This window comes from Scyliorhinus torazame, chromosome 19, assembly GCF_047496885.1.
Source record: "Scyliorhinus torazame isolate Kashiwa2021f chromosome 19, sScyTor2.1, whole genome shotgun sequence".
NCBI classification, from domain to species: Eukaryota; Metazoa; Chordata; class Chondrichthyes; order Carcharhiniformes; family Scyliorhinidae; genus Scyliorhinus; species Scyliorhinus torazame.
Window position 1 is genome coordinate 16,692,936 of NC_092725.1, and position 26,799 is coordinate 16,719,734.

General features: G+C 46.3%; 1 protein-coding gene across 2 annotated transcripts in view; it reads left to right on the top strand.

Annotated features, from left to right (window-relative positions):
* Positions 1-26,799, top strand: part of LOC140396031 (active breakpoint cluster region-related protein-like) — a 247,430-nt gene that overhangs the window by 196,448 nt on the left and 24,183 nt on the right. For both annotated transcript variants that reach the window (XM_072484097.1, XM_072484096.1), the window contains exons 17-19: positions 17,582-17,641; positions 19,984-20,093; positions 24,340-24,479. In XM_072484097.1, coding sequence (XP_072340198.1) covers positions 17,582-17,641; positions 19,984-20,093; positions 24,340-24,479 — 310 coding nt within the window. The remainder of the gene's footprint in view (positions 1-17,581; positions 17,642-19,983; positions 20,094-24,339; positions 24,480-26,799) is intronic.

Genomic DNA, 26,799 nt, shown 5'->3' on the forward strand with positions numbered 1-26,799 from the left:
CTATAACTCACTCCCGGGCATCTGTTATTGTATATATAAACCACCCTGAACCCCTCGATTAGATTCCAGTCTGCAACTCACTCCCGGGTATCTGTTATTCTACATATAAACCACATCGAACCCCTCGATTAGATTCCAGTCTGTAACTCACTCCCGGGTATCTGTTAGTCTATAAATAAACCACCCCGAACCCCTCGATTAGATTCCAGTCTGCAACACACTCCCGGGTATCTGTTACTCTCTATATAAGCCTCCTTCAACCCCTCTATTAGATTCCAGTCTGTAACTCACTCCCGTGTATCTGTTATTCTATACATAAACAATCCCGAACCCCTCGATTAGATTCCAGTCTGTAACTCACTCCCGGGTATCTGTTGTTCTATATATAAACCACCCTGAACCCCTCGATTAGATTCCAGTCTGTAACTCACTCCCGGGCATCTGTTATTCTATATATAAACCACCCCGAACCACTCGATTAGATTCCAGTCTGTAACTCACTCCTGGGTATCTGTTATTCTATATATAAACCACCCCGAACCCCTCGATTAGATTCCAGTCTGTAACTCACTCCCGGGTATCTGTTATTCTATATACAAACCACCCCGAACCCCTCGATTAGATTCCAGTCTGTAACTCACTCCCAGGTATCTGTTATACTATATATAAACCACCCCAAGCCCCTCGATTAGATTCCAGTCTGTAACTCACTCCCGGGTATCTGTTATTCTATATATAAGCCTCCTTCAACCCCTCGATTAGATTCCAGTCTGTAACTCACTCTCGGGTATCTGTTATTCTATATATAAACCACTCTGAACCCCTCGATTAGATTCCAGTCTGGAACACACTCCCGGGTATCTGTTATTCTATACATAAACCACCCCGAAACCCTTGATTAGATTCCAGTCTTTAACTCACTCCCGGGTATCTGTTATTCTATATAGACACCACCCCAAACCCCTCGAGTAGATTCCAGTCTGTAACTCACTCCCGGGTATCTGTTATTCTTTTATTCACCACCCCGAACCCCTCGATTCGATTCCAGTCTGTAACTCACACCCGGGTATCTGTTATTCTATATTTAAACCAGCCCAATCCCTTCGATCAGAGTCCAGTCTGTAACTCACTCCCGGGTATCTGTTATTCTATATATAAACCACCCTGAACCCCTCGATTAGATTCCAGTCTGTAACTCACTCCCGGGTATCTGTTATTCTATATATAAACCACCCCGAACTCCTCGATTAGATTCCAGTCTGTAACTCACTCCCGGGTATCTGTTATTCTATATATAAACCACCCTGAACCCCTCGATTAGATTCCAGTCTGTAACTCACTCCCGGGTATCTGTTATTCTATATATAAACCACCCCGAACTCCTCGATTAGATTCCAGTCTGTAACTCACTCCCGCGTATCTGTTATTCGATATAAACTACCCGAAACCCTCGATTAGATTCCAGTTTGTAACTCACTCTCGGGTATCTGTTATTCTATATATAAACCACTCTGAACCCCTCAATTAGATTCCAGTCTGTAACCCACTCCCGAGTATCTGTTATTCTATACATAAACCACCCTGAACCCCTCGATGAGATTCCAGTCTGTAACTCACTCCCGGGCATCTGTTATTCTATATATAAACCACCCCGAACCCCTCGATTAGATTCCAGTCTGTAACTCACTCCTGGGTATCTGTTATTCTATATATAAACCACCCCGAACCCCTCGATTAGATTCCAGTCTGTAACTCACTCCCGGGTATCTGTTATTCTATATATAAACCACCCAGAACCCCTCGATTAGATTCCAGTCTGTAACTCACTCCCGGGTATCTGTTATTCTATATACAAACCACCCCGAACCCCTCGATTAGATTCCAGTCTGTAACTCACTCCCGGGTAACTATCATTTTATATATAAACCACCCCGAATCCCTCGATTAGATTCCAGTCTGTAACTCACTCCCGGGTAACTGTTATTCTATACATAAACCACCTCAACTCTCGATTAGATTCCAGTCTGTAACCACCCCGAACCCCTCAATTAGATTCCAGTCTGTAACTCACTCCCGGGTATCTGTTATTCTATATACAAACCACCCCGAACCCCTCGATTAGATTCCAGTCTGTAACTCACTCCCGGGTAACTATCATTTTATATATAAACCACCCCGAATCCCTCGATTAGATTCCAGTCTGTAACTCACTCCCGGGTAACTGTTATTCTATACATAAACCACCTCAACTCTCGATTAGATTCCAGTCTGTAACTCACTCTCGGGTATCTGGTATTCTATATATAAACCACCCTCAACCCCTCGATTAGATTCCAGTCTCTAACTCACTCCCGGGTATCTGTTATTCTAGATATAAACCACCCTGAACCCCTCGATTAGATTCCGGTCTGTAACTCACTCCCGGGTATCTGTTATTCTATATATAAACCACCCCGAACCACTCGATTAGATTCCAGTCTGTAACTCACTCCTGGGTATCTGTTATTCTATATGTATACCACGCCGATCCCCTCGATTAGATTCCGGTCTGTAACTTACTCCCGGGTATCTGTTATTCTATATATAAACCACCCCGAAACCCACGATTAGATTCCAGTCTGTAACTCACTCCCGGTATCTGTTAGTCTATATATAAACCACCCCGAACCCCTCGATTAGATTCCAGTCTGTAACTCACTCCCGGGTATCTGTTATTCTATATACAAACCACCCCGAACCCCTCGATTAGATTCCAGTCTGTAACTCACTCCCGGGTAACTGTCATTTTATATATAAACCACCCCGAATTCCTCGATTAGTTTCCAGTCTCTAACTCACTCCCGGGTAACTGTTATTCTATACATAAACCACCTCAACTCTCGATTAGATTCCAGTCTGCAACACACTCCCGGGTATCTGTTATTCTATATATAAGCCTCCTTCAACCCCTCTATTAGATTCCAGTTTGTAACTCACTCTCGGGTATCTGTTATTCTATATATAAACCACTCTGAACCCCTCAATTAGATTCCAGTCTGTAACCCACTCCCGAGTATCTGTTAGTCTATACATAAACAATCCCGAACCCCTCGATTAGATTCCAGTCTGTAACTCACTCCCGGGTATCTGTTGTTCTATATATAAACCACCCTGAACCCCTCGATTAGATTCCAGTCTGTAACTCACACTCGGGTATCTGGTATTCTATATATAAACCACCCTCAACCCCTCGATTAGATTCCAGTCTGTAACTCACTCCCGGGTATCTGTTATTCTATATATAAACCACCCTGAACCCCTCGATTAGATTCCAGTCTGTAACTCACTCCCAGGTATCTGTTATTCTATATATAAACCACCCCGAACCTCTCGATTAGATTCCAGTCTGTAACTCACTCCTGGGTATCTGTTATTCTATATGTATACCACGCCGATCCCCTCGATTAGATTCCAGTCTGTAACTCACTCCCGGGTATCTGTTATTCTATATATAAACCACCCTGAACCCCTCGATTAGATTCCAGTCTGTAACTCACTCCCAGGTATCTGTTATTCTATATATAAACCACCCCGAACCTCTCGCTTAGATTCCAGTCTCTAACTCATTCACGGGTATCTGTTATTCCATATAGAAACCACCTAGAACCTCTCGATTAGATTCCAGTCTATAACTCATTGACGGGTATCTGTTATTCTATATATAAACCATCCCGAAAACCTTGAATAGATTCCATCCAGTAAAACGCTCCCAGGTATCTGTTAGTCTATATATAAACCACCCCGAACCCCTCGATTAGATTCCAGTCTGTAACTCACTCCCGGGTTTCTGTTATTCTATATATAAACCACCCCAATCTCTTCGATTAGATTCCTGTCTGTAACTCACTCCCGGGTATCTGTTATTCTATATATAAACCATTCTGAACCCCTCGATTAGATTCCAGTCTGTAACGCATTGCCGGGTATCTCTTATTCTATATATAAACGACTCCGAACCCTCGATTCAATTCCAGTCTACAACTCACTCCCGGGCATCTGTTATTCTATACATAAACCACCCTGAATGCCTCGATTAGGTTCCAGTCTGTAATTCACTCCCGGGTATCTGTTATTCTATACATAAACCACCCTGAACCCCTCGATTAGGTTCCAGTCTGTAATTCACTCCCGGGTATCTGTTATTCTATATATAAACGACCCCGAACACATCGATTAGATTCCAGTCAGTAACTCACTCCCGGGTATCTGTTATTCTATATATAAACCACCCCGAACCCCTCGATTAGATTCCAGTCTGTAACTCAGTCCCGGGTATCTGTTATTCTATTTATAAACAACTCCGAACCCTCGATTAGATTCCAGTCTATAACTCACTCCCGGGCATCTGTTATTCTACATATAAACCACATCGAACCCCTCGATTAGATTCCAGTCTGTAACTCACTCCCGGGTATCTGTTATTCTATATATAAACCACCCCGACCCCCTCGATTAGATTCCAGTCTGTAACTCACTCCCGGGTATCTGTTAGTCTATAAATAAACCACCCCAAACCCCTCGATTAGATTCCAGTCTGTAACTCACTCCCAGGTATCTGTTATTCTATATATAAACCACCCCGAACCCCTCGATTAGATTCCAGTCTGTAACTCACTCCCGCGTATCTGTTATTCTATATATAAACCACCCGAGCACCTCGATTAGATTCCAGTCTGTTACTCACTCCCGGGTATCTGTTATTCTATATATAAACAACCCCGAACCCCTTGATTAGATTCCAGTCTGTAACTCACTCCCGGGTATCTGTTATTCTATATATAAACCATCCTGAACCCCTCGATTAGATTCCGGTCTGTAACTCACACCCGGGTATCTGTTATTCTATATATAAACCACCCCGAACACCTCAATTAGATTCCAGACATAAACTGACTCCCGGGTATCTGTTATTCTATATATAAACCTCCCCGAAACCCACGTTTAGATTCCAGTCTGTAACTCTCTCCCGGGAATCTGTTAGTCTATATATAAACCTCCCCGAAACTCACGATTAGATTCCAGTCTGTAACTCACTCCCGGGTATCTGTTATTCTAAAAATAGACCACCCCGAACCCCTCGATTAGATTCCAGTCTGCAACACACTCCCGGGTATCTGTTATTCTATATATAAACTACCCCGAACCCCTCGATTAGATTCCAGTCTGTAATTCATTCCCGTGTATCTGTTATTCTACATATAAACCACCCCGAGCCCCTCAATTAGAATCCAGTCTGTAACTCACTCCTGGGTATCTGTTATTCTGTATATAAACAACCCCGAACCCCTCGCTTAGATTCCAGTCTCTAACTCATTCACGGGTATCTGTTATTCCATACAGAAACCACCTAGAACCTCTCGATTAGATTCCAGTCTATAACTCATTAACGGGTATCTGTTATTCTATATATAAACCATCCCGAAAACCTTGAATAGATTCCATCCAGTAAAACGCTCCCAGGTATCTGTTAGTCTATATATAAACCACCCCGAACCCCTCGATTAGATTCCAGTCTGTAACTCACTCCCGGGTTTCTGTTATTCTATATATAAACCACCCCAATCTCTTCGATTAGATTCCAGTCTGTAACTCACTCCCGGGTATCTGTTATTCTATATATAAACCATTCTGAACCCCTCGATTAGATTCCAGTCTGTAACTCACTCCCGGGTATCTGTTATTCTATATATAAACCACCCTGAACCCCTCGACTAGATTCCAGTCTGTAACGCATTGCCGGGTATCTCTTATTCTATATATAAACGACTCCGAACCCTCGATTCAATTCCAGTCTACAACTCACTCCCGGGCATCTGTTATTCTATACATAAACCACCCTGAATGCCTCGATTAGGTTCCAGTCTGTAATTCACTCCCGGGTATCTGTTATTCTATACATAAACCACCCTGAACCCCTCGATTAGGTTCCAGTCTGTAATTCACTCCCGGGTATCTGTTATTCTATATATAAACGACCCCGAACACATCGATTAGATTCCAGTCAGTAACTCACTCCCGGGTATCTGTTATTCTATATATAAACCACCCCGAACCCCTCGATTAGATTCCAGTCAGTAACTCACTCCCGCGTATCTGTTATTCGATATAAACTACCCGAAACCCACGATTAGATTCCAGTCTGTAACTCAGTCCCAGGTATCTGTTATTCTATTTATAAACAACTCCGAACCCTCGATTAGATTCCAGTCTATAACTCACTCCCGGGCATCTGTTATTGTATATATAAACCACCCTGAACCCCTCGATTAGATTCCAGTCTGCAACTCACTCCCGGGTATCTGTTATTCTACATATAAACCACATCGAACCCTCTCGATTAGATTCCAGTCTGTAACTCACTCCCGGGTATCTGTTAGTCTATAAATAAACCACCCCGAACCCCTCGATTAGATTCCAGTCTGCAACACACTCCCGGGTATCTGTTACTCTCTATATAAGCCTCCTTCAACCCCTCTATTAGATTCCAGTCTGTAACTCACTCCCGTGTATCTGTTATTCTATACATAAACAATCCCGAACCCCTCGATTAGATTCCAGTCTGTAACTCACTCCCGGGTATCTGTTGTTCGATATATAAACCACCCTGAACCCCTCGATTAGATTCCAGTCTGTAACTCACTCCCGGGCATCTGTTATTCTATATATAAACCACCCCGAACCACTCGATTAGATTCCAGTCTGTAACTCACTCCTGGGTATCTGTTATTCTATATGTAAACCACCCCGAACCCCTCGATTAGATTCCAGTCTGTAACTCACTCCCGGGTATCTGTTATTCTATATACAAACCACCCCGAACCCCTCGATTAGATTCCAGTCTGTAACTCACTCCCAGGTATCTGTTATACTATATATAAACCACCCCAAGCCCCTCGATTAGATTCCAGTCTGTAACTCACTCCCGGGTATCTGTTATTCTATATATAAGCCTCCTTCAACCCCTCGATTAGATTCCAGTCTGTAACTCACTCTCGGGTATCTGTTATTCTATATATAAACCACTCTGAACCCCTCGATTAGATTCCAGTCTGGAACACACTCCCGGGTATCTGTTATTCTATACATAAACCACCCCGAAACCCTTGATTAGATTCCAGTCTTTAACTCACTCCCGGGTATCTGTTATTCTATATAGACACCACCCCAAACCCCTCGAGTAGATTCCAGTCTGTAACTCACTCCCGGGTATCTGTTATTCTTTTATTCACCACCCCGAACCCCTCGATTCGATTCCAGTCTGTAACTCACACCCGGGTATCTGTTATTCTATATTTAAACCAGCCCAATCCCTTCGATCAGAGTCCAGTCTGTAACTCACTCCCGGGTATCTGTTATTCTATATATAAACCACCCTGAACCCCTCGATTAGATTCCAGTCTGTAACTCACTCCCGGGTATCTGTTATTCTATATATAAACCACCCCGAACTCCTCGATTAGATTCCAGTCTGTAACTCACTCCCGGGTATCTGTTATTCTATATATAAACCACCCTGAACCCCTCGATTAGATTCCAGTCTGTAACTCACTCCCGGGTATCTGTTATTCTATATATAAACCACCCCGAACTCCTCGATTAGATTCCAGTCTGTAACTCACTCCCGCGTATCTGTTATTCGATATAAACTACCCGAAACCCTCGATTAGATTCCAGTTTGTAACTCACTCTCGGGTATCTGTTATTCTATATATAAACCACTCTGAACCCCTCAATTAGATTCCAGTCTGTAACCCACTCCCGAGTATCTGTTATTCTATACATAAACAATCCCGAACCCCTCGATTAGATTCCAGTCTGTAACTCACTCCCGGGTATCTGTTGTTCTATATATAAACCACCCTGAACCCCTCGATGAGATTCCAGTCTGTAACTCACTCCCGGGCATCTGTTATTCTATATATAAACCACCCCGAACCCCTCGATTAGATTCCAGTCTGTAACTCACTCCTGGGTATCTGTTATTCTATATATAAACCACCCCGAACCCCTCGATTAGATTCCAGTCTGTAACTCACTCCCGGGTATCTGTTATTCTATATATAAACCACCCAGAACCCCTCGATTAGATTCCAGTCTGTAACTCACTCCCGGGTATCTGTTATTCTATATACAAACCACCCCGAACCCCTCGATTAGATTCCAGTCTGTAACTCACTCCCGGGTAACTATCATTTTATATATAAACCACCCCGAATCCCTCGATTAGATTCCAGTCTGTAACTCACTCCCGGGTAACTGTTATTCTATACATAAACCACCTCAACTCTCGATTAGATTCCAGTCTGTAACCACCCCGAACCCCTCGATTAGATTCCAGTCTGTAACTCACTCCCGGGTATCTGTTATTCTATATACAAACCACCCCGAATCCCTCGATTAGATTCCAGTCTGTAACTCACTCCCGGGTAACTATCATTTTATATATAAACCACCCCGAATCCCTCGATTAGATTCCAGTCTGTAACTCACTCCCGGGTAACTGTTATTCTATACATAAACCACCTCAACTCTCGATTAGATTCCAGTCTGTAACTCACTCTCGGGTATCTGGTATTCTATATATAAACCACCCTCAACCCCTCGATTAGATTCCAGTCTCTAACTCACTCCCGGGTATCTGTTATTCTATATATAAACCACCCTGAACCCCTCGATTAGATTCCGGTCTGTAACTCACTCCCGGGTATCTGTTATTCTATATATAAACCACCCCGAACCACTCGATTAGATTCCAGTCTGTAACTCACTCCTGGGTATCTGTTATTCTATATGTATACCACGCCGATCCCCTCGATTAGATTCCGGTCTGTAACTTACTCCCGGGTATCTGTTATTCTATATATAAACCACCCCGAAACCCACGATTAGATTCCAGTCTGTAACTCACTCCCGGTATCTGTTAGTCTATATATAAACCACCCCGAACCCCTCGATTAGATTCCAGTCTGTAACTCACTCCCGGGTATCTGTTATTCTATATACAAACCACCCCGAACCCCTCGATTAGATTCCAGTCTGTAACTCACTCCCGGGTAACTGTCATTTTATATATAAACCACCCCGAATTCCTCGATTAGTTTCCAGTCTCTAACTCACTCCCGGGTAACTGTTATTCTATACATAAACCACCTCAACTCTCGATTAGATTCCAGTCTGCAACACACTCCCGGGTATCTGTTATTCTATATATAAGCCTCCTTCAACCCCTCTATTAGATTCCAGTTTGTAACTCACTCTCGGGTATCTGTTATTCTATATATAAACCACTCTGAACCCCTCAATTAGATTCCAGTCTGTAACCCACTCCCGAGTATCTGTTAGTCTATACATAAACAATCCCGAACCCCTCGATTAGATTCCAGTCTGTAACTCACTCCCGGGTATCTGTTGTTCTATATATAAACCACCCTGAACCCCTCGATTAGATTCCAGTCTGTAACTCACACTCGGGTATCTGGTATTCTATATATAAACCACCCTCAACCCCTCGATTAGATTCCAGTCTGTAACTCACTCCCGGGTATCTGTTATTCTATATATAAACCACCCTGAACCCCTCGATTAGATTCCAGTCTGTAACTCACTCCCAGGTATCTGTTATTCTATATATAAACCACCCCGAACCTCTCGATTAGATTCCAGTCTGTAACTCACTCCTGGGTATCTGTTATTCTATATGTATACCACGCCGATCCCCTCGATTAGATTCCAGTCTGTAACTCACTCCCGGGTATCTGTTATTCTATATATAAACCACCCTGAACCCCTCGATTAGATTCCAGTCTGTAACTCACTCCCAGGTATCTGTTATTCTATATATAAACCACCCCGGACCTCTCGCTTAGATTCCAGTCTCTAACTCATTCACGGGTATCTGTTATTCCATATAGAAACCACCTAGAACCTCTCGATTAGATTCCAGTCTATAACTCATTGACGGGTATCTGTTATTCTATATATAAACCATCCCGAAAACCTTGAATAGATTCCATCCAGTAAAACGCTCCCAGGTATCTGTTAGTCTATATATAAACCATTCTGAACCCCTCGATTAGATTCCAGTCTGTAACGCATTGCCGGGTATCTCTTATTCTATATATAAACGACTCCGAACCCTCGATTCAATTCCAGTCTACAACTCACTCCCGGGCATCTGTTATTCTATACATAAACCACCCTGAATGCCTCGATTAGGTTCCAGTCTGTAATTCACTCCCGGGTATCTGTTATTCTATACATAAACCACCCTGAACCCCTCGATTAGGTTCCAGTCTGTAATTCACTCCCGGGTATCTGTTATTCTATATATAAACGACCCCGAACACATCGATTAGATTCCAGTCAGTAACTCACTCCCGGGTATCTGTTATTCTATATATAAACCACCCCGAACCCCTCGATTAGATTCCAGTCAGTAACTCACTCCCGCGTATCTGTTAATCGATATAAACTACCCGAAACCCACGATTAGATTCCAGTCTGTAACTCAGTCCCGGGTATCTGTTATTCTATTTATAAACAACTCCGAACCCCTCGATTAGATTCCAGTCTATAACTCACTCCCGGGCATCTGTTATTCTACATATAAACCACATCGAACCCCTCGATTAGATTCCAGTCTGTAACTCACTCCCGGGTATCTGTTATTCTATATATAAACCACCCTGAACCCCTCGATTAGATTCCAGTCTGTAACTCACTCCCGGGTATCTGTTAGTCTATAAATAAACCACCCCGAACCCCTCGATTAGATTCCAGTCTGCAACACACTCCCGGGTATCTGTTACTCTCTATATAAGCCTCCTTCAACCCCTCTATTAGATTCCAGTCTGTAACTCACTCCCGTGTATCTGTTATTCTATACATAAACAATCCCGAACCCCTCGATTAGATTCCAGTCTGTAACTCACTCCCGGGTATCTGTTGTTCTATATATAAACCACCCTGAACCCCTCGATTAGATTCCAGTCTGTAACTCACTCCCGGGCATCTGTTATTCTATATATAAACCACCCCGAACCACTCGATTAGATTCCAGTCTGTAACTCACTCCTGGGTATCTGTTATTCTATATATAAACCACCCCGAACCCCTCGATTAGATTCCAGTCTGCAACACACTCCCGGGTATCTGTTACTCTCTATCTAAGCCTCCTTCAACCCCTCTATTAGATTCCAGTCTGTAACTCACTCCCGTGTATCTGTTATTCTATACATAAACAATCCCGAACCCCTCGATTAGATTCCAGTCTGTAACTCACTCCCGGGTATCTGTTGTTCTATATATAAACCACCCTGAACCCCTCGATTAGATTCCAGTCTGTAACTCACTCCCGGGCATCTGTTATTCTATATATAAACCACCCCGAACCACTCGATTAGATTCCAGTCTGTAACTCACTCCTGGGTATCTGTTATTCTATATATAAACCACCCCGAACCCCTCGATTAGATTCCAGTCTGTAACTCACTCCCGGGTATCTGTTATTCTATATACAAACCACCCCGAACCCCTCGATTAGATTCCAGTCTGTAACTCACTCCCAGGTATCTGTTATACTATATATAAACCACCCCAAGCCCCTCGATTAGATTCCAGTCTGTAACTCACTCCCGGGTATCTGTTATTCTATATATAAGCCTCCTTCAACCCCTCGATTAGATTCCAGTCTGTAACTCACTCTCGGGTATCTGTTATTCTATATATAAACCACTCTGAACCCCTCGATTAGATTCCAGTCTGGAACACACTCCCGGGTATCTGTTATTCTATACATAAACCACCCCGAAACCCTTGATTAGATTCCAGTCTTTAACTCACTCCCGGGTATCTGTTATTCTATATAGACACCACCCCAAACCCCTCGAGTAGATTCCAGTCTGTAACTCACTCCCGGGTATCTGTTATTCTTTTATTCACCACCCCGAACCCCTCGATTCGATTCCAGTCTGTAACTCACACCCGGGTATCTGTTATTCTATATTTAAACCAGCCCAATCCCTTCGATCAGAGTCCAGTCTGTAACTCACTCCCGGGTATCTGTTATTCTATATATAAACCACCCTGAACCCCTCGATTAGATTCCAGTCTGTAACTCACTCCCGGGTATCTGTTATTCTATATATAAACCACCCCGAACTCCTCGATTAGATTCCAGTCTGTAACTCACTCCCGCGTATCTGTTATTCGATATAAACTACCCGAAACCCTCGATTAGATTCCAGTCTATAACTCACTCCCGGGCATGTGTTATTGTATATATAAACCACCCTGAACCCCTCGATTAGATTCCAGTCTGTAACTCACTCCCGGGTATCTGTTATTCTACATATAAACCACATCGAACCCCTCGATTAGATTCCAGTCTGTAACTCACTCCCGGGTATCTGTTAGTCTAAAAATAAACCACCCCAAACCCCTCGATTAGATTCCAGTCTGCAACACACTCCCGGGTATCTGTTATTCTATATATAAACCACTCTGAACCCCTCAATTAGATTCCAGTCTGTAACCCACTCCCGAGTATCTGTTATTCTATACATAAACAATCCCGAACCCCTCGATTAGATTCCAGTCTGCAACTCACTCCCGGGTATCTGTTGTTCTATATATAAACCACCCTGAACCCCTCGATGAGATTCCAGTCTGTAACTCACTCCCGGGCATCTGTTATTCTATATATAAACCACCCCGAACCCCTCGATTAGATTCCAGTCTGTAACTCACTCCTGGGTATCTGTTATTCTATATATAAACCACCCCGAACCCCTCGATTAGATTCCAGTCTGTAACTCACTCCCGGGTATCTGTTATTCTATATATAAACCACCCAGAACCCCTCGATTAGATTCCAGTCTGTAACTCACTCCCGGGTATCTGTTATTCTATATACAAACCACCCCGAACCCCTCGATTAGATTCCAGTCTGTAACTCACTCCCGGGTAACTATCATTTTATATATAAACCACCCCGAATCCCTCGATTAGATTCCAGTCTGTAATTCACTCCCGGGTAACTGTTATTCTATACATAAACCACCTCAACTCTCGATTAGATTCCAGTCTGTAACCACCCCGAACCCCTCGATTAGATTCCAGTCTGTAACTCACTCCCGGGTATCTGTTATTCTATATACAAACCACCCCGAACCCCTCGATTAGATTCCAGTCTGTAACTCACTCCCGGGTAACTATCATTTTATATATAAACCACCCCGAATCCCTCGATTAGATTCCAGTCTGTAACTCACTCCCGGGTAACTGTTATTCTATACATAAACCACCTCAACTCTCGATTAGATTCCAGTCTGTAACTCACTCTCGGGTATCTGGTATTCTATATATAAACCACCCTCAACCCCTCGATTAGATTCCAGTCTCTAACTCACCCCCGGGTATCTGTTATTCTATATATAAACCACCCTGAACCCCTCGATTAGATTCCAGTCTGTAACTCACTCCCGGGTATCTGTTATTCTATATATAAACCACCCCGAACCACTCGATTAGATTCCAGTCTGTAACTCACTCCTGGGTATCTGTTATTCTATATGTATACCACGCCGATCCCCTCGATTAGATTCCGGTCTGTAACTTACTCCCGGGTATCTGTTATTCTATATATAAACCACCCCGAAACCCACGATTAGATTCCAGTCTGTAACTCACTCCCGGTATCTGTTAGTCTATATATAAACCACCCCGAACCCCTCGATTAGATTCCAGTCTGTAACTCACTCCCGGGTATCTGTTATTCTATATACAAACCACCCCGAACCCCTCGATTAGATTCCAGTCTGTAACTCACTCCCGGGTAACTGTCATTTTATATATAAACCACCCCGAATTCCTCGATTAGTTTCCAGTCTCTAACTCACTCCCGGGTAACTGTTATTCTATACATAAACCACCTCAACTCTCGATTAGATTCCAGTCTGCAACACACTCCCGGGTATCTGTTATTCTATATATAAGCCTCCTTCAACCCCTCTATTAGATTCCAGCTTGTAACTCACTCTCGGGTATCTGTTATTCTATATATAAACCACTCTGAACCCCTCAATTAGATTCCAGTCTGTAACCCACTCCCGAGTATCTGTTAGTCTATACATAAACAATCCCGAACCCCTCGATTAGATTCCAGTCTGTAACTCACTCCCGGGTATCTGTTGTTCTATATATAAACCACCCTGAACCCCTCGATTAGATTCCAGTCTGTAACTCACACTCGGGTATCTGGTATTCTATATATAAACCACCCTCAACCCCTCGATTAGATTCCAGTCTGTAACTCACTCCCGGGTATCTGTTATTCTATATATAAACCACCCTGAACCCCTCGATTAGATTCCAGTCTGTAACTCACTCCCAGGTATCTGTTATTCTATATATAAACCACCCCGAACCTCTCGATTAGATTCCAGTCTGTAACTCACTCCTGGGTATCTGTTATTCTATATGTATACCACGCCGATCCCCTCGATTAGATTCCGGTCTGTAACTTACTCCCGGGTATCTGTTATTCTATATATAAACCACCCCGAACACCTCAATTAGATTCCAGACTTTAACTGACTCCCGGGTATATGTTATTCTATATATAAACCACCCCGAAACCCACGATTAGATTCCAGTCTGTAACTCACTCCCGGGTATCTGTTAGTCTATATATAAACCACCCCGAACCCCTCGATTAGATTCCAGTCTGTAACTCACTCCCGGGTATCTGTTATTCTATATATAAACCACCCAGAACCCCTCGATTAGATTCCAGTCTGTAACTCACTCCCGGGTATCTGTTATTCTATATACAAACCACCCCGAACCCCTCGATTAGATTCCAGTCTGTAACTCACTCCCGGGTAACTGTCATTTTATATATAAACCACCCCGAATCCCTCGATTAGATTCCAGTCTCTAACTCACTCCCGGGTAACTGTTATTCTATACATAAACCACCTCAACTCTCGATTAGATTCCAGTCTGCAACACACTCCCGGGTATCTGTTATTCTATATATAAGCCTCCTTCAACCCCTCTATTAGATTCCAGTTTGTAACTCACTCTCGGGTATCTGTTATTCTATATATAAACCACTCTGAACCCCTCAATTAGATTCCAGTCTGTAACCCACTCCCGAGTATCTGTTAGTCTATACATAAACAATCCCGAACCCCTCGATTAGATTCCAGTCTGTAACTCACTCCCGGGTATCTGTTGTTCTATATATAAACCACCCTGAACCCCTCGATTAGATTCCAGTCTGTAACTCACTCTCGGGTATCTGGTATTCTATATATAAACCACCCTCAACCCCTCGATTAGATTCCAGTCTGTAACTCACTCCCGGGTATCTGTTATTCTATATATAAACCACCCTGAACCCCTCGATTAGATTCCAGTCTGTAACTCACTCCCAGGTATCTGTTATTCTATATATAAACCACCCCGAACCTCTCGATTAGATTCCAGTCTGTAACTCACTCCTGGGTATCTGTTATTCTATATGTATACCATGCCGATCCCCTCGATTAGATTCCGGTCTGTAACTTACTCCCGGGTATCTGTTATTCTATATATAAACCACCCCGAACACCTCAATTAGATTCCAGACTTTAACTGACTCCCGGGTATCTGTTATTCTATATATAAACCTCCCCGAAACCCACGATTAGATTCCAGTCTGCAACACTCTCCCGGGTATCTGTTAGTCTATATATAAACCACCCCGAAACCCACGATTAGATTCCAGTCTGTATCTAACTCCCGGGTATCTGTTATTCTATATATAAACCACCCTGAACGCCTCGATTAGATTCCAGTCTGTAACTCACTCCCAGGTATCTGTTATTCTATATATAAACCACCCTGAACCCCTCGATTAGATTCCAGTCTGTAACTCACTCCCGGGTATCTGTTATTCTATATATAAACCACCCTGAACCCCTCGATTAGATTCCAGTCTGTAACTCACTCCCAGGTATCTGTTATTCTATATATAAACCAGCCCGAACCCCTCGATTAGATTCCAGTCTGTAATTCATTCCCGGGTATCTGTTATTCAACATATAAACCACCCCGAGCCCCTCGATTAGAATCCAGTCTGTAACTCACTCCTGGGTATCTGTTATTCTGTATATAAACAACCCCGAACCACTCGATTAGTTTCCAGTCTGTAACTCATTGACGGGTATCTGTTATTCTATATATAAACCACCCCGAAAACCTTGAATACATTCCATCCAGTAAAACGCTCCCGTGTATCTGTTAGTCTATTTCTAAACCACCCCGAAACCCACGATTAGATTCCAGTCTGTATCTAACTCCTGGGTATCTGTTATTCTAAAAATAAACCACCCCGAACCCCTCGATTAGTTTCCAGTCTGTAAGTCACTCCCAGGTATCTGTTATTCTATATATAAACTACACCGGACCCCACGATTAGATTCCAGTCTTTAACTCACTCCTGGGTGTCTGTTATTCAATATATAAACCACCCCAAACTCCTCGATTAGAATCCAGTCTGTAACTCACTCCCGGGTATCTGTTATTCTATATATAAACCACCCCGAACCCCTCGATTAGATTCCAGTCAGTCACTCACTCGTGGGTATCTGTTATTCTATATATAAACCACCCCGAACCCCTCGATTAGATTCCAGTCTGTAACTCACTCCCGTGTATCTGTTATTCTGTATATAAACCACCCCGAACCCCTCGATTAGATTCCAGTCTGTAACTCACTCCCGGGTATCTGTTATTCTATATATAAACCACCCCGACCCCCTCGATTAGATTCCAGTCTGTAACTCACTCCCGGGTATCTGTTATTCTATATATAAACCACCCCGACCCCCTCGATTAGATTCCAGTCTGTAACTCACTCCCGGGTGTCTGTTATTCTATATATAAACCACCCCGTACCCCTCGATTAGATTCCAGTCTGTAACTCACTCCCGGGAATCTGTTATTCTATATATAAACCACCCCGAATTCCTCGATTAGATTCCAGTCTGTAACTCACTCCCAGGTATCTGTTATTCTATATATAAACCACCCTGAACCCCTCGATTCGATTCCAGTCTGTAACTCACTCCCGGGTATCTGTTATTCTATATATAAACCACCCCGAACCCCTCGATTAGATTCCAGTCTGTAACTCACTCCCGGGTATCTGTTATTCTATATATAAACCACCCCGAACTCCTCGATTAGATTCCAGTCTGTAACTCACTCCCGGGTATCTGTTATTCTATATATAAACCACCCCGAACTCCTCGATTAGATTCGAGTCTGTAACTCACTCCCGGGTATCTGTTATTCTACATATAAACCACCCCGAACGCCTCGATTAGATTCCAGTCTGTAATTCACTCCCGGGTATCTGTTATTCTATATATAAACCACCCCGAACCCCTCGATTAGATTCCAGTCTGTAACTCACTCCCGGGTATCTGTTATTCTATATAGAAACCACTCTGAGCGCTGTTGACAAATTAGCCTTTTTGTTTTGAATTTTTAGCTTGATCCTAAGACGCTCCTCTCGAAAGAATGGAAACAGAATTTAGTCGGGATGAACAGGGTAAGGAATACTCCTGCAGACTATCGCTGCCTGATTACATCTTTATGTTGTTGAAAGGTAAATTAGGGTTTCTGGAGATAGAGCTGGTTTTCAAGGAATCCAACCAAAATAACTGCCTCAGCGTTCATGAGGAGCTCGGAGATCTTGCAATGCAGTTGGGTGCTGGAGGAGGTTACAGAGAAAAGGAATGTTGGAGGGGCTGGAGGAGGTTACAGAGAATGGGAGGGTTGTGGGAGCTGCAGGAGGTTAGAGGTATGGAGGGTTGGAGGGGCTGAAGAAGGTTACAGAGATACGGAGGTTTGTAGAGGCGGGTGGAGGTTACAGAGACAGAGGGGTGTAGGGGCTGGAGGAGGTTACAGAGACAGAGGGGTGTAGGGGCTGGAGCAGGTTACAAAGATAGGGAGGGTTGTAGGGGTTGGTGGAGGTTACAGAGATAGGGAGGGTTGTAGGGGCTGGAGGAGGTTACAGTGATAGGGAGGGTTGTCGGGGCTGGAGGAGGTTACAGAGATAGGGAGGGTTGTAGGGGCTGGAGGAGGTTACAAAGATAGGGAGGATTGTAGGGGTTGGTGGAGGTTACAGTGATAGGGAGGGTTGGAGGGGCTGGAGGAGGTTACACAGATAGGGAGGGTTGTCGGGGCTGGAGGAGGTTACAGAGATAGAGAGGGTTGTAGCGGCTGGAGGTGGTTACAGAGATCGGGAGGGTTAGAGGGGCTGGAGGAGGTTACAGAGATAGGGAGAGTTATCGCGGCGGGAGGAGCTTACAGAGACAGGGAGGGTTGTAGTGTCTGGAGGAGTTTACAGAGATAGGGAGGGTTGTAGGGGCTGGAGGAGGTTACAGAGATAGGGAGGGTTGTGGGGGATGGAGGAGGTTACAGAGATAGGGAGGGTTGTAGGGGCTGGAGGAGGTTACAGAGATAGGGAGGGTTGTAGGGGCTGGAGGAGGTTACAGAGATAATGAGGGTTGTGGGGGATGGAGGAGGTTACAGAGATAGGGATGGTTGTAGGGACTGGAGGAGGTTACAGAGATAGGGCGGGTTGTGGGGGATGGAGGAGGTTACAGAGATAGGGAGGGGGGATTGTGGGCCGCAGAGAAATTTGAAAACCACGGGGTGAATATTAAAATTGGGACCTTGAGCCATTTTGGGTCAGGGGTTACGAAGAGTGTGATGGGTGAGTGGGGATGTGGTGCGAGCTCGGGCCGGGGGGTGGGGGGGTGGGGGAGTGGGGGGCGGCGGGGGGGGGGGGATGCGGTTTGTGGAGCAGGCCGGTGAGGGGAGGGAGGCAGAGCAGAGTTTCGGACCACCTGCGTTTGACGGAGGGGAGGATTTGGGAGAGGGTAGCTGAGGCCAGATGCAACAGAGTGCCTGCGTCAGGGTATCAGTAGCCGGTGAGCTGTGCGCTGTCATGGAGGGTGGTCCCGGATTCGGAGACTGGGAAGAACCTGGTTCAGCCTCAGATTCCCGGAAGAGGAATGAATATAAATAGAACTTACAGTGCAGAAGGAGGCCATTCGGCCCATCGAGTCTGCACCGGCTCTTGGAAAGAGCACCCTACCCAAGGTCAACACCTACACCCTATCTCCATAACCCAATAACCGCACCCAACACTGAGAGCAATTTTGGACACTAAGGGCAATTTATCACGGCCAATCCACCCAAACTGCACATCTTTGGACTGTGGGGGGAAACCGGAGCACCCGGAGGAAACCCACGCACACACGGGGAGGACGTGCAGACTCCGCACTGACAGTGACCCAAGCCGGGAATCGAACCTGGGGCCCCGGAGCTGTGAAGCAATTGTGCTAACCACTGTGCTACCGTGCTGGACGGTCACATGGGTCTGCAGCTCCAACAAGGCTTTGGCCTTCCCAGTATTTAATCGGGGAAGGTTTCTGCTCATCGTGGACTTGGTGTAGGAAAGAAGCCAGATCATGCTGAGGTGACGGAGGAGCGGAAGGGGGGGAGCCGGGGGGGGGGGGGGGGGGGGGGGGGGGTGGGGGGTGACGGCCGCGGACATGAGAAAACACACCCAGTGCTTTCGGATGATGTGGGATCTTTCCATGCCTGAAGCCCTTCCTCTTCCCAAAACAGACGAAAGAGCTTGGTTCACAACTTGGCTTGACTCAAGAATGTGTTGCGATGTGATGGGGTGTGCAGGGAGGCTGAAGGTTGATTCAGGGTCAAAGGGTAAAGAGGTAAAGGTCACAAAGCACCTAAACCAGAAAGGAATGCCCACGGGGTGCAGGTGTTGGGGGGGGGTGGCGGACCGGGTGGGGGGGGGTGGGGAGAGGGGCACGAGTAAAGTCTCGTTTCCACTCAAATCATTGTCTTCTTTCTCCCCAGTACGAGATGAGTTACTCCGTCAGGTACCTGCACCAAAGTCTGAGCCAGTTAGACGAGTTTTCTGGAGCACCGCGAGGTATCTTCGGGGTCCCCATCAGCATTGTCACCTAGTGAGTACATATCCCACATCCCAGTGACACTGTGCAAACCGAGGGAGCGGTATCCCTCTCGACCCAAACCCCTTCTCGTTCACTCCCACTGTACACAATCCCCATGGACCCAAACCCCTTCCCGTTCACTCCCACTGTGCACAATCCCAATGGACCCAAGCCCCTTCCCGTTCACTCCCACTGTGCACAATCCCAATGGACCCAAACCCCTTCCCGTTCACTCCCACTCGACACAATCCCAATGGACCCAAACCCCTTCCCGTTCACTCTCACTGTACACAATCCCAATGGACCCAAACGCCTTCCCGTTCACTCCCACTCGACACAATCCCAATGGACCCAAACCCCTTCCCGTTCACTCCCACTCTACACAATCCCAATGGACCCAAGCCCCTTCCCGTTCACCCCCACTGTGCACAATCACAATGGACCCAAACCCCTTCCCGTTTACTCCCGCTGTACACAATCCCAATGGACCCAAACCCCTTCCCGTTCACTCCCACTGTGCACAATCCCAATGGACCCAAACCCCTTCCCATTCACTCCCACTGTGCACAATCCCAATGGAACCAAACCCCTTCCCGTTCACTCCCACTGTGCACAATCCCAATGCACCCAAACCCCTTCCCGTTCACTCCCACTGTACACAATCCCAATGGACCCAAACCCCTTCCCGTTCACTCCCACTCGACACAATCCCAATGGACCCAAACCCCTTCCCGTTCACTCCCACTGTACACAATCCCAATGGAACCAAACCCCTTCCCGTTCACTCCCGCTGTACACAATCCCAATGGACCCAAACCCCTTCCCGTTCACTCCCACTGTACACAATCCCAATGGACCCAAACCCCTTCCCGTTCACTCTCACTGTACACAATCCCTCTCGACCCAAACCCCTTCCCGTTCACTCCCGCTGTACACAATCCCAATGGACCCAAACCCCTTCCCGTTCACTCCCACTGTACACAATCCCAATGGACCCAAACCCCTTCCCGTTCACTCCCACTGTACACAATCCCTCTCGACCCAAACCCCTTCCCGTTCACTCCCACTGTACACAATCCCAATGGACCCAAACCCCTTCCCGTTCACTCCCACTGTGCACAATCCCAATGGACCCAAACCCCTTCCCGTTCACTCCCACTGTGCACAATCCCAATGGACCCAAACCTCTTCCCGTTCACTCCCACTGTACACAATCCCAATGGACCCAAACCTCTTCCCGTTCATTCCCATTGTACACAATCCCAATGGACCCAAACCCCTTCCCGTTCACTCCCACTGTACAGAATCCCAATGGACACAAACCACTTCCTGTTCACTCCCACTGTACACAATCCCAATGGACCCAAACCGCTTCCTGTTCACTCCTAATTCACCCAAACCCCTTCCCATTCACTCCCATTGTACACAATCCCAATGAACCCAAACCCCTTCCCGTTCACTCCCGCTGTACACAACCCCAATGGACACAAGCACCTTCCCGTTCACTCCCAATGGACCCAAACCCCTTCCCGTTCACTCCCACTGTACACAATCCCAATGGACTCAAACCCCTTCCCGTTCAATCCCACTGTACAAAATCCCAATGGACACAAACCACTTCCTGTTCACGCCCAATGGACCTAAACCCCTTCCCATTCACTCCCACTGTACACAATCCCAATGGACACAAACCGCTTCTGTTCACTCCCACTGTACACAATCCCAATGGACACACACCCTTTCCAGTTCACTCCCAATGAACCCAAACTGCTTCCCGTTCACTCCCACTGTACACAATCCCAATGGACACAAACTCCTTCCCGTTCACTCCCAAAGGACCCAAACCCCTTCCCGTTCACTCCCACTGTACACAATCCCAATGGACCCAAACCCTTTCCCGTTCACTCCCACTGTACACAATCCCAATGGACACAAACCCCTTCTGTTCACTCCCACTGTACACAATCCCAATGGACCCAAACCCCTTCCCGTTCACTCTCACTGTACACAATCCCAATGGAACCAAACCCCTTCCTGTTTACTCTCACTGTTCACAATCCCAATGGACCCAAACCCCTTCCCGTTCACTCCCACTGTACACAATCCCAATGGACCCGAACCCCTTCCCGCTCACTCCCACTGTGCACAATCCCAATGGACCCAAACCCCTTCCCGTTCACTCCCACTGTACACAATCCCAATGGACACACACCCTTTCCAGTTCACTCCCAATGAACCCAAACTGCTTCCCGTTCACTCCCACTGTACACAATCCCAATGGACACAAACCCCTTCCCGTTCACTCCCAAAGGACCAAACCCCTTCCCGTTCACTCCCACTGTACACAATCCCAATGGACACAAACCCCTTCTCGTTCACTCCCACTGTACACAATCCGAATGGAGCCAAACCCCTTCACGTTCACTCCCACTGTACACAATCCCAATGGACCCAAACCCTTTCCCGTTCACTCCCACTGTACACAATCCCAATGGACCCAACCCCCTTCCCGTTCACTCCCATTGTACACAATCCCAAAGGACCCAAACCTCTTCCCGTTCACTCCCACTGTACACAATCCCAATGGACCCAAACCCCTTCCCGTTCACTCCCACTGTACATAATCCCAATGGACCCAAACCCCTTCCCGTTCACTCTCACTGTGCACAATCCCAATGGACCCAAACCCCTTCCCGTTCACTCCCACTGTGCACAATCCCAATGGACCCAAACCTCTTCCCGTTCACTCCCACTGTACACAATCCCAATGGACCCAAACCCCTTCCCATTCACTCCCACTGTACACAATCCCAATGGACCCAAACCCCTTCCCGTTCACTCCCACTGTGCACAATCCCAATGGACCCAAACCCCTTCCCATTCACTCCCACTGTACACAATCCCAATGGACCCAAACCCCGTCCCGTTCACTCCCACTGTGCGCAATCCCAATGGACACAAACCTCTTCCCGTTCACTCCCACTGTACACAATCCCAATGGACCCAAACCCCTTCCCATTCACTCCCACTGTACACAATCCCAATGGACCCAAACCCCGTTCCGTTCACTCCCACTGTGCGCAATCCCAATGGACACAAACCCCTTCCCATTCACTCCCACTGTACACAATCCCAATGGACCCAAACCCCGTCCCGTTCACTCCCACTGTACACAATCCCAATGGACCCAAACCACTTCCCGTTCACTTCCACTGTACACAATCCCAATGGATCCAAACCCATTCCCGTTCACTCCCACTGTACATAATCCCAATGGACACAAACCCCTTCCCATTCGCTCCCACTGTACACAATCCCAATGGACCCAAACCCTTTCCCGTTCACTCCCATTGTACACAATCCCAAAGGACCCAAACCTCTTCCCGTTCACTCCCACTGTACACAATCCCAATGGACCCAAACCCCTTCCCGTTCACTCCCACTGTGCACAATCCCAATGGACCCAAACCTCTTCCCGTTCACTCCCACTGTACACAATCCCAATGGACCCAAACCCCTTCCCGTTCACTCCCACTGTACACAATCCCAATGGACCCAAACCCCTTCCCATTCACTCCCACTGTACACAATCCCAATGGACCCAAACCCCGTCCCGTTCACTCCCACTGTGCGCAATCCCAATGGACACAAACCTCTTCCCGTTCACTCCCACTGTACACAATCCCAATGGACCCAAACCCCTTCCCGTTCACTCCCACTGTGCACAATCCCAATGGACCCAAACCCCTTCCCATTCACTCCCACTGTACACAATCCCAATGGACCCAAACCCCGTCCCGTTCACTCCCACTGTGCACAATCCCAATGGACCCAAACCCCGTCCCGTTCACTCCCACTGTACACAATCCCAATGGACCCAAACCCCTTCACTCCCACTGTACACAATCCCAATGGATCCAAACCCATTCCCGTTCACTCCCGCTGTACACAATCCCAATGGACCCAAACCCCTTCCCGTTCACTCCCACTGTACACAATCCCAATGGACCGAAACCCCTTCCCGTTCACTCCCACTGTACACAATCCCAATGGACCGAAACCCCTTCCCGTTCACTCCCACTGTACACAATCCCAATGGACCCAAACCCCTTCCCGTTCACTCCCACTGTACACAATCCCAATGGACCCAAACCCCTTCCCGTTCACTCCCACTGTGCCCTGGTCTCCGTTGTGTGAAATCAGACTGATTGTGTGCTTGTTCCCTCTCTCCGCGCTCCACGCTGCCTCTCCGGAGTAGCCGAGACCGTAGCCGCGTGCCGTTGATTGTGCGGCACTGCGTCGAGGACGTGGAGCGGCGCGGACTGGACGAGCTGGGGATTTACCGCATCTCGGGCATTGCCACTGACGTTCAGAGCCTGAGGGCGGCGTTCGACAGCAGTGAGTAGTCTGTGGGGCCTGTCACGGTTAGGTGCCGCTGCCTCTTACTTCAGCTTAGAATCATAGAATCCTAAACGTCTACAGCATGGAAACAGGCCCTTCGGCCCAACCAGTCCATGCCGCCCAGTTTTTACCATTAAGCTAGTCCCAGTTGCCCGCACTTGGCCCATAACCCTCTATACCCATCTTACCCATGTAACTATCTAAATGCTTTTTAAAAGACACAATTGTACCCGCCTCTACTACTACCTCTGGCAGCCCATTCCAGACACTCACTACCCTCTGAGTGAAGAAATTGCCCCTCTGGGCCCTTCTGAATCTCTCCCCTCTCACCTTAAACCTATGCCCTCTAGTTTTAGACTCCCCTACCTTTGGGAAAAGATGTTGACTATCTACCTTATCTATGCCCCTCATTATTTTATAGACCTCTATAAGATCACCCCTAAGCCTTCTACGCTCCAGGGGAAAAATGTCCCAGTCTATCCAGCCTCTCCTTATAACTCGAACCACCAAGTCCCGGTAACGTCCTAGTAAATCTTTTCTGCACTCTTTCTAGTTTAATAATATCCTTTCTATAATAGGGTGACCAGAACTGAACACAGCATTCCATGTGTGGTCTTACCAATGTCTTGTACAACTTCAACAAGACGTCCCAACTCCTGTATTCAATGTTCTGACCAATGAAACCAAGCATGCCGAATGCCTTCTTCACCACCCTGTCCACCTGCGACTCCACCTTCAAGGAGCTATGAACCTGTACTCCTAGATCTCTTTGTTCTATAACTCTCCCCAACGCCATACCATTAACTGAGTAGGTTCTGGCCTGATTCGATCTGCCAAAATGCATCACCTCACATTTATCTAAATTAAACTCCATCTGCCATTCGTCGGCCCACTGGCCTAATTGATCAAGATCCCGTTGCAATCCTAGATAACCTTCTTCACTATCCACTGTGCCACCAATCTTGGTGTCATCTGCAAACTTACTAACCATGCCTCCTAAATTCTCATCCAAATCATTAATATAAATCACAAATAACAGTGGACCCAGCACCGATCCCTGAGGCACACCACTGGTCGCAGGCCTCCAGTTTGAAAAACAACCCTCTACAACCACCCTCTGTCTTCTGTCGTCCAGCCAATTTTGAATCCAATTGGCAACCTCACCCTGGATCCCGTGAGCTTTAACCTTCTGCAACAACCTACCATGCGGTACCTTGTCAAAGGCTTTGCTAAAGTCCATGTGGACAAGGTCTACTGCACTGCCCTCATCTACCTTCTTGGTCAACCCCTCAAAAACTCAATCAAATTTGTGAGACATGATTTTCCACGAACAATGCCATGCTGACTGCCCCAAATCAGTCCTTTCCTCTCTAAATGCTTGTAGATCCTGTCTCTCAGAATACCTTCTAGCAACTTACCTACTACAGACGTTAGGCTCACCGGTCTGTAGTTCCCAGGCTTTTCCCTGCTGCCCTTCTTAAACAAGGGCACAACATTCGCCACTCTCCAATCTTCAGGCACCTCACCTGTGGCTGCCGATGATTCAAATATCTCTGTTAGGGGACCTGCAATTTCCTCCCTAGCCTCCCACAACATCCTGGGATACATTTCATCAGGTCCCGGGGATTTATCTACCTTGATGCGCTTTAAGACTTCTAGCACCTCCTCCTCTGTAATATGCACACTTCTCAAGACATCACTATTTATTCCCCTTAGTTTCCGAACATCCATGCCTTTCTCCACCGTGAATACCGATGAGAAATATTCATTCAGGATCTCACCCAACTCTTGTGGCTCTGCACATAGATGTCCTTGTTGATTCTTAAGAGGCCCTACTCTGTCCCTAGTTACTCTTTTTCCCTTTATGTATCTGTAGAAGCTCTTTGGATTCTCCTTTGCATTATTTGCCAAAGCAATTTCATGTCCCCTTTTTGCCCTCCTGATTTCCCTCTTAACTCTATTTTGACAATCTCTATACTCTTCAAGGAATCCACTTGATCCCAGTTGTTTATGTACGTCATATGCCTCCTTCTTCTTTTTGACCAGAGTCTCAATATCTTGAGTCATCCAGGGTTCCCTACTTCTACCAGCCTTGCCCTTCACTCTAAAGGGAATGTGCTTACCCTGAACCCTGGTTAACACATTTTTAAAAGCCTCCCATTTACCAGCCGTCCCTTTGCCTGCCAACAGTCTCCCCCAATCTACCTCTGCAAGTTCCTGTCTGATACCATCAAAATTGGCCTTGCCCCAATTAAGAATTTTAACTCTTGGGCCAGACCTATCATTCTCCATAGCTATCTTAAAACTAATGGAGTTA